Here is a 17,940-nt window from a genome sequence, read left to right as displayed (position 1 = left end):
AGCAGAGTCATGGGAGATGGGAATGTGATCAGGCCATGTCGGGTGCTACTCAACTCCATTGTTGCCCGCGTGATGTGGGACAGATACAGGTTTCATGGTCTGTGTGCTTTGTTAAGGAAAGGTACCTTAGGGAGGAATGTGCCAGCCACCGCCCTGTCTTGAAATAACCAGTGTTTCTCTGATTCGGCACGGTACCATTCCACTAGATATCTCAGTTGTACTGCCTGATAGTACAGTTGGAGGTCGGGGATCCCTAGCCCTCCCTCGCTAGGTGGAAGGAAGCTAATAGCTTTCTTTCTCCGTGGTCTCCATCCCTACCATTTAAATTGTGATATCTCCGACTGTAGCTTATGGATCATACCTGTGGGCAGCTGCTGGGGCAAAGTCTGGAATAGATATAGTATCTTTGGGAGAACCATCATTTTATAATCTGCCACTCTGTCTAACCAAGAAATCTGATGGTGTTTCCACCTTTGGACGTCATTGCGAATTTACCTGTGGAGTTTGCGATAGTTAATGGCGGCCGTGGCCTGCGTGGTTGATGCTAGATTAACTCCCAGGTATGAGATGGTACTGGGCGACCACTGAATGGGATGTTGTTTTTTAAATTGTTCCACCATTTGAAGTGGGAGAGAATGGCTGAGCACTGCAGATTTTTCAACATTAACTTTTAAGCCTGAGGCTCTACCGAATATCTCCAACTTCCAAAGGAAAGCAGCAAGGAATGTTGCCGGTTTGTCAAGTGTCACTAGGACGTCCTCTGCATAGAGGAATATATTGTGTTGGTCTCCTCCAAAAGGCACTCCGGTGATGTCCGGATGATTTAACACCCACTGAGCTAATGGCTCCATGTATAGAGCGAACAACAGGGGCAACGGGCACCCCTGTTGCGTGCCCCTGCCTATCCGGAAGGGGGCCGAAATGTAACCATTGGTCCTAACAGTTGCTGTGGGGAAGCGGTAACAGTTCAATATCTGGGTCCTTATCTTCTCGCCCAGGCCAAAATGTATCTGCACCTGTTCTAAATAGGGCCAGTATCTAAAGGCCTTTTCAGCATCTATTGCCAGGAGTTGAAATTGCCGGGGGCTCTAGATGCTTTCTTGAGGATGTGGAGCACCGTTTGGTATTGTCACTTGTCTGCCTCTGGGGGATAAAGCCCACTTGGTCGGGGTCGATCAAGTTGGGCATATATGGGCTCAGACTATGGTCTAATATTCCTGTGAATAGTTTCAAATCTATATTTAGGAGCGAAATGGGCAGGTATGAGCTACATTGTGTTCTGTCTTTACCCGGGTTGGGGATGACAGTTATTGAGGCTGCAAGCATCGAGGCAGGGATTGTGCTGGGCTCTGTAAATGTATTACAAAGCTGTGTCAGGATAGGTGCAACCACAGGGATGAAGGTTTTATAGAAAACTGATGTGAAGCCGTTGGGGCCTGGGGATTTTGCTGGCTTTAGCCGGGAGATTGCCGAAATGACTTCTTCAATACGGATTTCTCTGTCTAACTGTTCGGTTTGCTCCTGGGTTAGCATGGATGTCTGTGCCTCTTGCAGATATTGTCTGTTCTCCGAGCTATCCAGTGTTTAGCTCGAGTAGAGGTGTGCGCAAAATTCTTTGAAACCGTTGACGATTTCATTGTCTTCTGACACTAAATCCCCCGCGTGTGTATCGCTTGGGTACCTTCTTTCTGCCAGCTCTCACATAGTCTATGTGCCAAGTGCTGTCCGCATTTGTCCCCCTGCATGTAGAAGGGATGGCGCAGTCGAAGGGCTGCGTATTCTGCCCGATCTAAGTCTATCGCAGTTAGTTGCGAACGCAGCGCCAAAAGTTGATGCCAGATTCCGGGGGCCCCAGTGCGCTGATGTATGTGCTCTAGCTCCCTATTTTGCTGGGAAAGGCCCTCCCACTTCTCCTTCCGCAGTTTGTTATCTGCAGCTGAGATCGCGATTAATTTGCTCCGTATTACAGTTTTCAGCGCCTCCCATAATACTGCTGTGCGTACCTCCGGAATGTCATTGTGCAATAAATAATCACCAATGGCTTGTTGGATTTGTGATACTACATCTGGGCGCTGCAGTAGCATGTCTCTTAAGCACCATTGTCGGGAGGGGTGCTCCAGTGGAGGGAGCGACAGTGAGATCACCACTGCAGTGTGGTCTGAGAGTGTTGCTGCAGGGATCTCCGTATCTGATGCGAGTGTGTGTATGTCTTTAGTGCTTAGAAGGTATTCCAGTCTAGCGTGTGTTTTGTGTGCATTAGAGTAAAAGGAGTATTCCCTGGTTTGGGGATGGAATACCCTCCTTAGGTCCATGAGTCCTAGCTCCCTCAACCAAGTTTGACGCTCTTTGAACAGTTCTCCGGCCTGTCCATGTCGCTGTGCTGATCTGTTTAGGGTGTTATCGAACACGAAGTTGTGATCCCCCCACCACCACTTTATGTTCATCCGTAGACATTGCCTCTGACATCGCCATATGAAGGAACTTCTCCTGCCCCTTGTTTGGTTCTTATACTAAACCCACTATCAATACCTGGCCCCCCAGTATGATACTGTAGGTGAGGAGCCTCCCTCGAATTTTGGCCTCCTTATGCATCACCTTGCCTCTGAAAGCTCGGGACGCCAAAATAGCCACCCCGCGGTTTTTGTAGGGCATGATGAGAAGTATTGAAGGGGGAAGGTGTTAGATCTCACTACATACTACAGGTCCCATAATGCAGTAGGGGCAGCGAGTGTGTGTACTTTCCCACAATACATTGAGAGGAAGCAGCTGATTGGAACCTGCTTATAAGCAAGCCGGAACGACTCCCAGGTGCTTGGCTTTGTTGTTTGGAGCGTGAGCCACACCTGGATCCTGTAGCTGATAGAAGTGGACGTTTTCCGTTGCATTTCCCGGTGACCTGCTTTTGGGACCTGAAGGTTCTGGACCTTAGTTGTCAACTGCCAGGACCCTTTTTTCGTTTATTTTCAAAACTGGAGTGGAAGCGCTGGTCGCGCTATTTGTTTATTTCGTTTTCTTTTTTGCTGAACTTTATTGAAACCTCGAGCGCAAAGTTGCGCTGAACTTTAGGTGCCCCATCTGGTGCCTGTTAAGGACGTTAATACGCAAGGACCTGCTGGGGTTGACTATCTCCTGCCTGTCCGGATTAGCCTCGGAAACCAAGACCCACAACCTCTGTAGTTTAAACGCCAGCGCGGGGGCAACGCTACCCGGCAAGAACATTTGGATAAAGTCCGGAGTTTGTGTTTGCTGTTGAGTATCGTCGGAGTACTCTACGGACAGAGTCAACGTGTCAGTTCCTTTTGCGCTGGGAAGCGCTCCCCACTGACTGTCAACTAAATCGCAAGTATACCTCAGGGGCTGGGGAATCATTGGTGTTTGCACTTGTGAACTTTGGTCAGTCAGACTCAAGCTAGCTAAAGCTTTGGAACATTGCCTTCTTTTCTTTTTGGGTGTCCCGGGTTCCTGAATATAGGGATATTTAACCAGGCTCTGCTGTTACTATTGGTACTACATTCAGAACAAACTTCATATTGGTCTGAATCATCAATCCCTCGTGAACCTATGTGTAAGTGAGAAAGTACACACAATTGCATTGTAGCGATTACCCGCTAAACATAAAAGAGTCATAGTGTTAACCTATGCTTTGTATCTGTTGTATTTCCCTCTGCAGGTTTTCCTGTTCCCTTGATCATCCACACCACAGATTCCACTCGAGCCTTCCTGGTGGCTCATTCCGGTCTTCCCATTTTCCCTGATATTGCGTACCTCTTTAGCTGTTACCTCAGCTGGGGTGCGTGGTCTCTGGGGAAAGGGGAGACATCCTCTTCGCTCCCGTGGATACTGGCCTGCTCTGTTCTGAGACTCTCGCAGTCCCCACAGAAAAGCCAAGCCCACGTTTATAATATCCCCTGAGCGAAGATGGATGAGGCAGCCGCTCTAGATGCCTCTCAACCTTCCCTGTCCGACTTATTGACAATAGTTTCTACTTTACAAGCTGAGATTGGTGTTTTAAGAGGTGAAAATCATCGCCTTGTAACGGAACTGGCGGTGATAAAAACTCAGAGACAGATGGACTCGGTAAATGCTGACACTATTCCCAAGGTAAAGAAACATCCCATTCACCCTGCTCAATTCCAGCCCCATTCTTCCGTCTCGGATATGAATAGTGGGACACCTGCCACAACCCCGGTTAATGTCACCGTAGTATCCCCAATTCCTACGCCTTTAGCAATGCCGGAACGATTCAATGGGGACCCTAGCAAGTATGGGGTATTTATGAATCAGTGCCATCTCCAATTTCTGTGTCGTCCCGCTGCCTTTCCTGATGACGCTGCCAAAGTGGCGTTCATCATTTCATACCTTAGTGGCAATGCTGCGTTATGGGCGGTGCATTTGGTGGACACGGACGATCCTATACTATATAACCTCCATAGATTCAAAGAAAAGATGAGAAGTCTCTTTGATCGTCACTCATATATGCAGGCAAGCGATAACGAATTACTAAATCTCAAGCAAGGGTCAAAAGATCTGTTGACATACATTACTACATTTAATCGCTTAGTAACTGAAACACAATGGCTGGAAGAAAAGAGAACTTCCTTGTTCTACCGAGGCCTCAAGGACGACTTGAAAGACATCTTATCACAAATAGTTGATCCCCCTGAGGATTGCGCCTCTTTTATTGATCTAGTGGTAAAACTCGATCACCGTTTATCTGAGAGGAAAGGCGAGAAAACCAAGGGAGACTTGACACGACTTTTTCTCAGTAAAAATGAGAAAAAAGACATAAAAGAAACCATCGAACCTATGCAGATAGGAGGAATTAGAGGCCCTCTGTCTATGGAGGAACGTGACAGACGCAGGCGATTAAATTTATGTTTATATTGTGGAAAGAGTGGCCATTTTGCTAAGGAATGTTTGGCGAAACCTAAGTTGCCCGGAAAGAGTGTAACCCCCAGAAGTGCAGCCGTATCCCAGGCGGAAAACTAACCGACTTGAACGGTTCTGAGATCGCCGGTTCAAGTCCTTCACAAATACAGGTCTCACATTTTTTGGCTAATACAGTCTCTATTGTCCCTAAACATTTTACCATCCCGGTGGTAGTGGTTTTGGAGTCACAGATAAGAAAGGCCTTGGCCATTATGATTGACTCCGGAGCTACGGGCAACTTTCTCGACATCTCTTTAGCAAAATCCTTAGGAATTGAATTCATCCCTAAAGCTCAACCTGAAAAAGTAAGCGCCGTAGATGGTACGGAACTTTCGTCTGGTTCAATTAAGTACGAAACCCCAGGCCTTTTGGTTATCTGTGATAACGGTCATACAGAAGTTCTTTCGTTTGATTTGATTGATGCGCCTAAATTTGGTGCCATCGTGGGAGTACCTTGGTTACAACTGCATAACCCTCTCATTGATTGGTCAGCCAGAACAGTCACACTAAGATCTTCTTATTGTTTGACTCATTGCTACAGAGATGTGGCAAGTTGGCACACTCCGATCTGTTGTGCTATATCTTCCACGGAACAAGTAAGATTGCCTCCAGAATATGTAGAGTTTGCAAAAGTTTTTGATGAGGTACAAGCAGTAGCTTTACCTCCGCATAGATCCTATGACTGTAGGATCGATTTGATACCAGGGGCACAACTCCCGGTCAGTAGAGTATATGCACTGACAGAACCTGAAACCGCTTATCTGTCTGAATACTTACAAGACATGTTACAAAAGGGTTTCATCAGACACTCCACCTCCCCAGTTTCATCCCCCATTTTTTTTATTCCGAAACGTGAAGGGGGTTTGAGAGCTTGTTTGGATTACAGAGCCCTGAACAAGGTTACCGTTAAAAACAAATACCCTCTTCCTCTCATCTCTTCCCTCTTGGATCAGGTGAGGAAAGCTAAGATTTTCACCAAATTAGATCTCCGGGGGGCTTATCATTTGATCCGGGTGAAGGAGGGAGATGAGTGGAAGACGGCCTTCCGCACAAAGTTCGGACTCTTCGAATATTGTGTGATGCCGTTCGGGCTCTGTAATGCCCCTGCAGCTTTTCAGTTTTTTGTCAATGATATCTTAAGAGAATACCTGGATGTTTTTGTTATCGTCTACATTGATGATATTTTGATTTATTCCCAAAACACTCAAGATCACGTGACTCATGTGAAGTTAATTCTGCAGCGTTTGCAAGACAACCATCTTTTTGCTAAAGCAGATAAATGCTTCTTTCACGTCGAAAAGGTGGATTTCTTGGGGTTTGTGATTTCCCCAGAAGGGATACATATGGACCCCAAGAAAGTTACCGCCATCACCAATTGGAAGAGTCCCCAGACAATCAGAGAGGTACAATCGTTTCTGGGCTTTGCCAATTTCTATAGGCGGTTCATTGATCACTTCTCTCAAGTCGTAGCCCCTATAACACGACTGCTTAAGAAAGGAGTAGTCTTTGAGTGGACTGAGGCTGCGGAAGAAGCATTTCGTCACCTAAAGCATAAATTCATTTCAGCGCCCATAATACGACATGCAGATGAAACACAGCCGTATTATGTGGAGGCTGATGCCTCCCAGTTTGCAGTAGGAGGGGTTTTGTCCCAGCGAGATCCACAAACCGGTGCTCTCCATCCGGTAGCTTACTTTTCAAAGACCTTAGCCCAGGCTGAGCAAAACTACACCATCGGAGAACGTGAACTATTGGCCATTAAAATGGCCTTTCAGGAGTGGAGACACTACCTGTTGGGGTCACCACATACCATCACAATCTACTCTGACCATAGAAACCTTCAATTTTATAGGTCAGCAAGAGCTCTTACACCTCGCCAGATGAGATGGGTTTCGTTCTTCTCAGAATATGATTTTGTAATTACATTCCGCCCAGGCTCCCAGCAAGGAAAGGCAGACGCATTGTCACGCCTAGGCAAAGAACAGAAACAAGTAGATGAAGAACCCCTACCCATCATCCCTGCACATAAGATACTAGCCACAATGGAGAAGATGGAGTCTTTTATGGAACAAGTCTCTCGTGCCTATGCATCTATGGATAGAGAGCAATGGCTAACTGAAAAAGACAATACTATAATTAAGGACCTGTTTTTTCACCAGGGTCGTCTGTTCATCCCCTCTCCTGAAACCCGGGCCATTATTATGAAGTGGTGTCATGCGTTACCTCTGGTTGGTCACCCTGGGGGGGAAAAAACGGTGTCCCTTTGTAAAAGGTGGTTTTGGTGGAAAAATATGACTCAAGAGATTGAGGCATTTGTTAATGCTTGTGCCACGTGTGCTAGACAAAAGACGTCCCATTGTGCCCCAGCCGGCCTCATACAGCCTTTACCTGTTCCTGATACACCCTGGTCATCCATTAGCATGGATTTTATCACTGACTTACCCGCCATTCAAGGGTTCACCACTATCCTGGTAGTAGTAGACATGCTGTCCAAAATGGCTCATTTCATCCCTCTCAAGAAAGTACCAACAGCCATAGGTCTCACAGACATTTTTATTGCCAATATAGTCCGGTTACATGGATTACCGTCAGTCATAATTTCCGATAGAGGTCCCCAATTTGTGTCCAAATTCTGGCAGGGATTGTGCAAAGTTCTGCAAATCGATCACCGACTCTCTTCAGCATATCACCCCCAAACAGACGGGCAGACAGAGAGGACTAATCAGACCCTTGAACAATACCTCCGGTGTTTGATAAGCTCTACTAACACTGACTGGCTCCGAGCATTGCCATTGGCAGAGTTTGCGTACAATAATGCCACGCATTCCGCCTCTAAGGTTTCTCCGTTTTACTTTATCACTGGTCACCACCCACGATTTCTACCACTGTCCCTCCCCTTCACGAATACTCCTGCAGTCACTGATCATTATTCACATATGCAATCCATTTGGGAACAGGCTAAAATACATTTAAATGAGTCCAAAAAGGCCATGAAGACACAAGCAGACAAACACAGGCGTCTTTCCCCCGAATATAAAGAAGGGGATCAAGTTTGGCTTTCCACAAAAAACCTCAGATTGCCTGGTCCCAAAAAATTGCACCCTCGATACATTGGGCCATTCCCCATTTCAAAGGTTCTCAATCCTGTGACTGTCAGATTAGAGCTCTCCCCCGACCTACAGATACACCCTGTCTTTCATGCTTCGCTACTCAAACCCTACCTTCCTCCCTCCTTCCCTGAGCCTCCACCCCCTCCAATTCCTATAGAGGGAGAACTAGAATACGAAGTAAAAGACATCCTTGATTCCCGCTTTCATAGAGGTCAACTGCAATACCTCATTGATTGGACTGGATATGCCCCTGAAGACAGAACATGGGAGCCCGCGCACAATATCCATGCCCCTCGATTGATCAGAAGGTTTCACACAAAAAACCCCGATAAACCTCGTCCTAAGTAGGAGCATTAGGGGGGGGGTACTGTTAGATCTCACTACATACTACAGGTCCCATAATGCAGTAGGGGCAGCGAGTGTGTGTACTTTCCCACAATACATTGAGAGGAAGCAGCTGATTGGAACCTGCTTATAAGCAAGCCGGAACGACTCCCAGGTGCTTGGCTTTGTTGTTTGGAGCGTGAGCCACACCTGGATCCTGTAGCTGATAGAAGTGGACGTTTTCCGTTGCATTTCCCGGTGACCTGCTTTTGGGACCTGAAGGTTCTGGACCTTAGTTGTCAACTGCCAGGACCCTTTTTTCGTTTATTTTCAAAACTGGAGTGGAAGCGCTGGTCGCGCTATTTGTTTATTTCGTTTTCTTTTTTGCTGAACTTTATTGAAACCTCGAGCGCAAAGTTGCGCTGAACTTTAGGTGCCCCATCTGGTGCCTGTTAAGGACGTTAATACGCAAGGACCTGCTGGGGTTGACTATCTCCTGCCTGTCCGGATTAGCCTCGGAAACCAAGACCCACAACCTCTGTAGTTTAAACGCCAGCGCGGGGGCAACGCTACCCGGCAAGAACATTTGGATAAAGTCCGGAGTTTGTGTTTGCTGTTGAGTATCGTCGGAGTACTCTACGGACAGAGTCAACGTGTCAGTTCCTTTTGCGCTGGGAAGCGCTCCCCACTGACTGTCAACTAAATCGCAAGTATACCTCAGGGGCTGGGGAATCATTGGTGTTTGCACTTGTGAACTTTGGTCAGTCAGACTCAAGCTAGCTAAAGCTTTGGAACATTGCCTTCTTTTCTTTTTGGGTGTCCCGGGTTCCTGAATATAGGGATATTTAACCAGGCTCTGCTGTTACTATTGGTACTACATTCAGAACAAACTTCATATTGGTCTGAATCATCAATCCCTCGTGAACCTATGTGTAAGTGAGAAAGTACACACAATTGCATTGTAGCGATTACCCGCTAAACATAAAAGAGTCATAGTGTTAACCTATGCTTTGTATCTGTTGTATTTCCCTCTGCAGGTTTTCCTGTTCCCTTGATCATCCACACCACAGATTCCACTCGAGCCTTCCTGGTGGCTCATTCCGGTCTTCCCATTTTCCCTGATATTGCGTACCTCTTTAGCTGTTACCTCAGCTGGGGTGCGTGGTCTCTGGGGAAAGGGAAGACATCCTCTTCGCTCCCGTGGATACTGGCCTGCTCTGTTCTGAGACTCTCGCAGTCCCCACAGAAGGCATGTGATCTGAGACAGTGACAGTCTCTGGCCAGGAGATGGGTCTCCTGTAAGAGGCAGATACCTGCCTTCGTGTTTTCCAGATAGGATAATACTGTGCTACGTTTCACTGGGTTGTTGAGCCCCCTCCCGTTGAGGGTGAGGATTCTAAGGCAGGTGGGTTGCATTTGTGTGGAAAAGAGATGAATATGCTGTGTAGGCCCTCTGTTCTAATGGCTCAGGCTGCCCTCTTTCCATAATCTCGGGGTTCCTGTCTGACCCTTCTGTGTCTCGTTTTGTGTAGCTACAACATGAATGGAGGTCCCCTAAAACAAACCTTTAGAACAATATGAAAAATAAACAGGGAAAACAAAAAAAGAGTTCAAAGTCAGTCCTGCAGCCATACTTGACTGCCAGGCAATGTACTTGGGGTCCATAGTGTTACCAATCTCCCTACATCCCCCCGCCTGAAATCTCTGCAGAGGGCAACAGCCCTCTCAGTGTGTTGTTTAAACATCACCTGTTTTGCCAGCACTGTGGGAATAGACTCTAGCGCCTCCTGTTGCACTTTCTCTATCTTTGCCCGGTCCAGTTTTCTCAGGATACGTCCTGGGCCCTACCGCCTCCATCGTAGTTGCCAGTCTCCTTGGGCCAGGGATGGGAGCTTCCTGCTGCCGCTCTCCTCAGGCAGCTCCAGTCCCAGTGATTGGCATGCCTCTAAAAGGGATCGCAGTTGATGAAGTTTGCCTCCCCAGCAAAAAATTATCCTAAAGGTGTGACACCATGAGTATGCAATGTCCTGGTTGCCTAAATGAGTGGTGACTAGGCGAAATTCCCTTTGCTTCTGGAGGGTGAAGGAGGCAAAGCCCTGATACAATGTTAGGGTTTGGCCCCTGAAGGTAAATAGGTGCATTTCTCGAGCTTTACACAGGATCTCTTCTTTAACCTGAAAATCACTCACACAGACCAGTATGTCCGTGGGGGGGGGCGCTTTGTCGGAGCGGGTTGGTCCCACCCTGTGTCGTCTGTATATCTCGATCTCTGTGTCCTGGTGGTTGCCGAGTACATGCTTAAATAGATCCTGCGCAAAGCCAAATCTATCCATGCCTTCGGCTTTTGATGCCGCTCTTCGAAAGCGGACATTGTTTCTTCGGGACCTGTTTTCGAGGTCCTCAAGGTCTGACTGTAAGTCTATGTGCTGGTCGTGGAGTCGAAGCACTTCATCACGGCTGTCTCCTTTTTCTTCCAGTGTCGCGACTCGGTCCCCGAGTGCGTCCACATCCTTTCCGATCTCTTTGATTTCCTGCGTGAGGTCTCTGTTGACTGTCTGTAAATCCTCCCGTAGTGTCGAGAACAGCGACTCCAGGAATGTGCTGGTTACTGGTTCTTCTGCAAGATTGTCAACCTGTGTATGGGCGCCTCCACCGTTGAGGGTGTGTCTGCCATATTACTTCCAGTGGGTCATGTGAGCATATCTTTGAGGGAGCGGTCCTTCTTCACGCGGCTGATGGACATTATCACTTCTCGCTCCTTAGGGTTTCTTTTGCTGTTGGCTTCGGGGGTCTAAGGCCTCCAACCCCTGACCCTTTCTTCCCATGCTTCCTCTTGCTACATATGTTATGTCTTTCGCTTTGCACAAGGAGCTGTTGTCTGGGCCCGTTCTGGCTTGGACTGCGGGGGTCGGGTTTATGCGTGCTCGGTGTGCTGCTTGGACCCTCGGGGTTGGCTGTGGCCCTCTTTTACCAGGGGTCCTCTCCCTCGGTTGCTCCTCCAGGCCTGGTAGATTCTCTCTAGGCCCGCCTCAGTTTTAGCCCCTCTTCATTTAGGTGTGGTCAGGACATGGCTGCCAGTCCTGGCTCTGCTCCTCCCCTCCAGTATGCACCAACCGGTACCCCCGATAATATCCTTCTGTTCTCGTCTGCCTGACGGAGGGATTAATTGCCTAGGCCTGTACTACTTTAAATTGTGGGGCCCCGCTTTTATGTATGAGGCCTTGCTGAGTGGCTTGTTGGTTAAGTCTCTGGCCTCTCTTCTGGTCACACCTGCCCCTGTGCTTGGTCTCTGGGTTGCGTGTGTGCTCCCTATGCCCAATCTCTGATCCTCGGGCCAGCGTTTAATCAGTGGCTCAATCCGGCCCTTCTATGGCGCTCCCCTTCTGAAGGCTGTCGCCCACCTCTACTATCACGGCGGTGTGGGGCTTTGCTGCAGCCAGACTCCCTCACTTGCTCCTAGTCCTGCCAGCCTCACTCGATATGGGGCCTGGGTGCGGGGTTTGGGCGTGTCTGCTGTAGGCCCCTCCTTGACCCATCATCGCCAGCCCCGGCTCCACTCCTCACCTCAAGTGGGCAATGATCGGCACCCCTAGTGACAGTCTTCTGGCTGCAGGGGTACAAGATCGCTCCCTCGGTTCCCCTGCTAGGCCTTCGGCTTCCCCGTGACTGTGGGAGGCTACCGCTACGCATCACGGCAAATGCTGCCTCTGTGTTTCAGAAGGCTCCGTGGCCTCCAGCTCATTCCACCGCTGAGCTTCTCTCGCTGTCTGTCCATTCTCGGTGGATTCCTTGAGCCGAACCTCAGGCCCAGAGGGCGCCTCTTGCAAATCTCACCCCCAGCCATGGGGGCCGGCCTCCGACTTTGCACTCAATGGGCCGCTCCCCCTCTCTGTTCGCTCCGTCATCTCTCTGCGTAGCAGTGCTATACTCCCCCGGTGAATCAGAGGTACATCGTATGCGAGCTGGCAGTCACTGCAGGTGTTCCGGTCAGCGTGTCCACCCGGGTTAAGGTGTTTTGCTAGCGGCAATGCTTTTTTCGGCGGGCGACAGGCCGGAGAGTTGAAGGGACACGTCCTACATCGCAGCCATCTTGGCCACCGTACCTCCTCAGCAGCTTTAAATGTTGAGCTGTGCCGCTGTAGTGATACTCTGGAGAAATAATCTGTAGGGTTTTGGTTCTTGCCTGGTTTATGCACAATTGTTTAGTCATACTCTTGAACACGCAACCCCCACCTCTCAATTCGAAGGGGCATTTTGGCTTTTGGGTTTCCGAATATGGTGATCAGTGCTTGGTGGTCTGTGAGATTCATAAAATGTGTTCCATAAAAAAACACATGAAAATGTTCACAGGCCCACACCACAGCTGGACTCTCTTTTTCCAGATGGGTACAGGCACATTCTGTGTCAGACAGACTTTGGTTGGAATACACCACAATGTGTCTCATAGTAATTGGATGTGCATTATGCTGAGCTAGGATTGCTTCCAGCCCCGCCAGGCTCACATCAACAGTAATCTCAATGTGTAGTTTAGGATCAAAGTAGACCATCTCAGTGGTATTTTCAATTGCATGCTTTATTCTTTTGAAGCTTTGGTCACATTCAGAGGATCATGGGAGCTGGACATTTTAGTTGGGCAGATCTTGCAACAGGGCCCTCACCGTAGTAAATGTACATTGAGCAATAGCTGCCCATGCCCAAGAAGGACTGTAACATGTTGGCATCATGTGGGGGACTGGTTGCTGACAGCACTTGTACTATCTTGGAATATTTCTGCTGCAGATGATACTCCAAAACGTAACCCTTTGTGTCTGAACAAACCAATATGCATCGACAAGGTAGTAATGTACCTACAGTTTTTTTCCAATTCAAGCTAAGGGTATCCTTTGTTAAGTGAAGACGGGAAAAAACTTTGACTTTATTCAGATGCATGATCATGTATGCAATGTGCGGACCAGGATGTCTTTCCCCCTCAATTGCTTTGTTGGCCTGACACTTATCAATGCAAATGCGCACTGCACCTCCACTGTCCTTTTTTGGCGACACCAATTATGTGGGACTAGTAGAGCGCTCGATGATATTGTGTTTTGACAGCAATTCTAGTTTTTTTTCAACTGCTTCTTGTAGGTGAAACGCTATTCTGTGGTGCCTCTGTGCAATAGGCCGGGTGCTTCATTAATGTGAAGTTGCAGCTTCATTGTCTTGAGTCTTCCTAGATCATGAAATAGTGACGGACACTGACTCACAATTTCAGATTGGGTATGTAAGTTGTAATTGATAGAGATCCGTCCCATGTTGACAGCAATTGCAAAACTAAGTAGACATGTACTGTATGAAGTACTTCAAGAACATGGATTGGGGCTTGCACATAATTCTTATTGTGCCACAAGTGTGCTGTAAATGATCCTTGGCTATGTAATGGTTTGGAAGCAGCCCATGTGTATTCCTTTGTATTAGAGGCTTTGAGTCGTGGCACGGGTGACAAACTGTTAAATTGTTCGACAGGCAAGATGTTGATTGATGCACCGCTGTCAATTATTAAGGTTGCCGGGCAACCGTTGACTTTTAGTGTGATCTTGGGGCAATTTCCACATTTGTTTTGTTGAATCACTTCTTTTTGTCATTCGTTTTTCTTCTTTGCAAGCAGCAAGGCCCACGTGTGCATGTTTAAAAAAAAAAAAAAAAGATATAACCATTGCACATTTACCCTCTTCACTGTTGCTTGATGATGACATCGATGAGCTCTTGCAGAATGAACTTGATGATGATTGACTTTGCTTTGTTTCTACCTGTTGCAGTTGAGGTTGCTTTTTGTCTTTGTGGGTGTCATGAGAATGCTTCTGGAACATTCTGGCGTCTATTTTCTTGTCGCGTAGTTACACAATTGGTTTCTCATTTGCTTTGCAAACCATTATGCAGTGGCTCTCCTTTCTGACGGCCGGACATCTACTTTCATGTGGAAATAAAAATCCACATCGGAAACATAGTTTTTCTTTCTTCAAGGATGTTAATTACGTGCATCTACTTTGTGCTTGTGTTTGCTGTTCATGATTAATGCTGATTCACTTTTTGCTTTTCCAACTTCAATGTCGGCGGCTTGCCAATCTGCTCTTTCCTCGGCTCTTGCAGCCATTAGTACTTTTTTAAACCGAGTGTCTCTCTCAAACTGCATCTTCTCAAAGAGCCTGAAAGACAGCCATCAATGACTCTAAGGAGCCTGGCTTCTTCATCATTAAATTCACAAACCTTAGAGTGCTTGATAAACACATCAAATCTCTCAACAAACTCATCCATTGTTTCACCGACTTGTTTTCTCGCTTGATTGAAAATGTACTGTTCATAGTCGACGTGTGACATCGGATTGAACTAAGCTCCTAGTTCTTCTTTGATCTGACCGTACGATATTCTCTTAGTCTGTGAGATTTTCGTTATCACTTCTTTTACTCCATCACCAGCGAGATTATTGAAGCATTTAATGATATCATCATTTGCTTCTTCGAGAGCAGCAAGGAAGTAATCAAAAGTAATCAAAAGTATCGATCCATGTGGCCCATCTGGCGCCAATATTCTGCTTTATGACGGTATCGCTTAGCAGAGATGGTTTCAGAAATGCAGCTGCGGTGTACTTTGCGCTTCTTTCTACTGTCGTTGAGAGTATGTGCTGTTCAGGCCGAGCTCATTGTGCACCTGAATCCATGCTTTCTGGAAGTGCCAGCTTTGTACTTGAGCTCGGGTTGTCTGGTCCGCCCAACGGTCTTATGGCGCCTTCTTCGCCTTTGACGATCAGTGCGTTTTCTGTTTCTTGTCGGCTCTAGTCTTTGCTTTCGTCTTTTTTTTCATTCAAATCATTTCTTTGTGGTGTTTCAACAACTTTCACCATTCTCGGCTCATCCTGAGACTTTGATGACTGTGGGTCGTGTGTTCGAGTTTTCCTGAGGCGAGACTCGAAACTTAGTGGATGCTACTTGCTACTTTGCACGAATTGCCCTCTGCAACAGATTGTGGCCATCCTTGGCAATCCCAGAGCATTTTATTTTTGCTGGTGAGTATATCTCTGTTTCTCGTACAGGAAGTTTTACAAAAACCCAGACATAAAAGCACATACACTCTCTCCTGCTCTGCTTTAAAAGTCTTTGAACAAAATTGGTTATTTTACAAAATATTGTATTTTTTCTTGCTAAGTAACCCTTCCAATCCACATTAGTCCCCTTTCCACTGCCCCTTTAGCCCCTCTCATGCCCTGCTTCTCGTATGATGTATTTTTAACATTATATGCCAATCTGACTGACCAAGCAACATCCCTGGAGAGGGGTCTGCATGGTATATATATAAGAATTTGACTGAATGTTTCATTTCTATTATGATTGTTTGTGAGGATGAAGCTTACTTTTGTCACATGCATTTATAGAAGCCAGTTACATTGTGTGCCCACTTTCAGTGATGTTTTTTTTCTCGCAGAAATGGCAAACAGAGGACCAAGTTACGGTTTGAGTCGAGAGGTGCAACAAAAAATTGACGAAAAATATAAATTGGAACTGGAGGCTATACTAGTGGACTGGATTATTGCACAATCTAATGACACCAGAGGACCCCCAAAGCCAGGAAAGGACAATTTCCAAGAGTGGTTACAAGATGGAACAGTAAGTACCCCTTTCTATTATAAAAAATACTAAGTGAGTTTCAATAGTAGTCGTTAGAGTGGCATGAAACTACAACGGCATGGGGAAGACTACTTTCCCTTACTTGCCCTTTTGTACCAACTAGCACTGCCCTTGCAGCCCCTGGAATCAAGGGTCATGGAGGCAGAAGCAGGAAGACAACAGTATACTTCAGGTAGTATACCACTCATTATCGGTGCTGCTAGCTGTGTGAATGAACAGAGATCACAGCTGGGCCGGCGGTGATCTTTAAATCTGTTTTATATATGTACTAGATCTCTGGTATATCTAAATCGCGACGGCGAACGTAACCCCTATAAATCAGGCGCAATGTTCTTTAGAGAAAAGTGTATTGAAGCTCGGTTTCAGTGGAACAGTGCGCAAGCGATGCTCGTCTGGGCATAACAGAGGCCTCTTAGGGCTTTACATCAAACACACAAAACGTAAATGAATCTATACCCAACCGAAGAGGCCCAATCAGGCTGAGAGTGGTTTTGGTTGCTTTTGTTCTGATTCAGAAAGGACCTGACTTGGCATTTCTGGCTTGCTTGTACCTGTTGGAACAGGTTAAGACTGATTTGCATATGTCAGGGTTTAATAGATGGTGGCATGGCGTGCAATATAAGGGATGGGTGGGTATGCAAAAAAGGTGATGGGTAGGACCGCCAGTGGTTAGACTTACTGCAAGCACCTGCCATCACTTTTTGTGTATTTCAAGTATTTAAAGTACCCATTTCTGAGTCATTATTCGATTTGGCCATCAGTATTCAAGGCACTGTTGCTTTATAAATATTTACCTTGCATTTGTATGTAAAGCATACATTACAATGATGTGAGTTTTCACACTCGTCAAGTGTGTAAAGCATACAACGCCATGCCAGTATGTACTTTGTCCATGCATATGAAGCTCGTTTGCCATGCCAGTTTTGATGATGCCCCAACATGCAAGGTACTCACTTCCTTAGCAGCTTCCACATTATTCAGGTAATCAGGTAAATCCTACCTTGCCTTTCCTGTTTTGAGCAAGACATGCTTACATGAAGCACACATTACCATGCTAAATTCAGCGAGCCCAATCCAAGTGGTTATATGCCTAGACACACATAAATGCATACTAACATATATACATACGATCCCAAATATGGATGCACATTCACAGAGGTAAACAAAAACATTCACCCACAAAAAGGTGCACACCCAGAGATGCACAAACGGGAGCAGGGATCCACAGAAAGATACAATCATATAGACATATACCTGGAAGCAGGCGCAAACACACCCAGCCAGAGGCTCACCATAAATGTGATGGGTCCACACCTGCCTTACAAGCTTAAATATGCAAGCTCATATACAGACAAAAAGGCCTTGCTTCTCCCTTTCACTTGCTCCTATTCCCCACAGATTTCCAACTACTAGCCTGCAGTAATGAAGCTTCTTATGTGGAAGCATGAATTGCTTTGCAGCTACTGATGTGTTGCACTGGCTAAGAGGCATGCCATTTTGTACAGAAAGGAAAAGGTGCACCTTTTGCCTGGCTGTCAGAAACACAGATGTGGTTCACCTTAACTCAGAATCCATGTTGCTACTGCTCCTTTTTCTTCACTCTAAGCTAACGCAGAGAGTAATGTAATGTCTCTTTGGTACATGCGGTACATGCGCACAGATACGCATAAGAGAAACCAGCACAATTTCAAAATCAGCTTTTCTAATCTACAAAATGATTCCCTGGTCCCTATCTCTTTCCCTGCTGATTTATGTATAAATTAGCTCATGGGGGAGTTGGTCACTTGGCTGGTTGTCATGATTAGATTGATGGTTCTGGGGAGAGGGCCCACCCAATAGACAGCCTAGTGACTTCAACACCAATGAAGATTATCAGAATATCCCAGCACTGTGTCTGGTACAGCTTAAAGTGTATGACA

General features: G+C 46.7%; 1 protein-coding gene across 1 annotated transcript in view; it reads left to right on the top strand.

Annotated features, from left to right (window-relative positions):
- The window catches only part of TAGLN3 (transgelin 3), a 152,776-nt gene that overhangs the window by 56,272 nt on the left and 78,564 nt on the right, over positions 1-17,940 (top strand). Inside the window, exon 2 of the mRNA XM_085622328.1 lies at positions 15,819-16,000. Coding sequence (XP_085478454.1) covers positions 15,821-16,000 — 180 coding nt within the window. The 5' untranslated portion in view covers positions 15,819-15,820. The remainder of the gene's footprint in view (positions 1-15,818; positions 16,001-17,940) is intronic.

Source organism: Triturus cristatus, chromosome 8, assembly GCF_964204655.1.
Source record: "Triturus cristatus chromosome 8, aTriCri1.1, whole genome shotgun sequence".
Classification (NCBI taxonomy): Eukaryota; Metazoa; Chordata; class Amphibia; order Caudata; family Salamandridae; genus Triturus; species Triturus cristatus.
The sequence above is the reverse complement of the archived record's forward strand: the minus strand, read 5'-3'. Positions and strand labels throughout refer to the sequence as shown.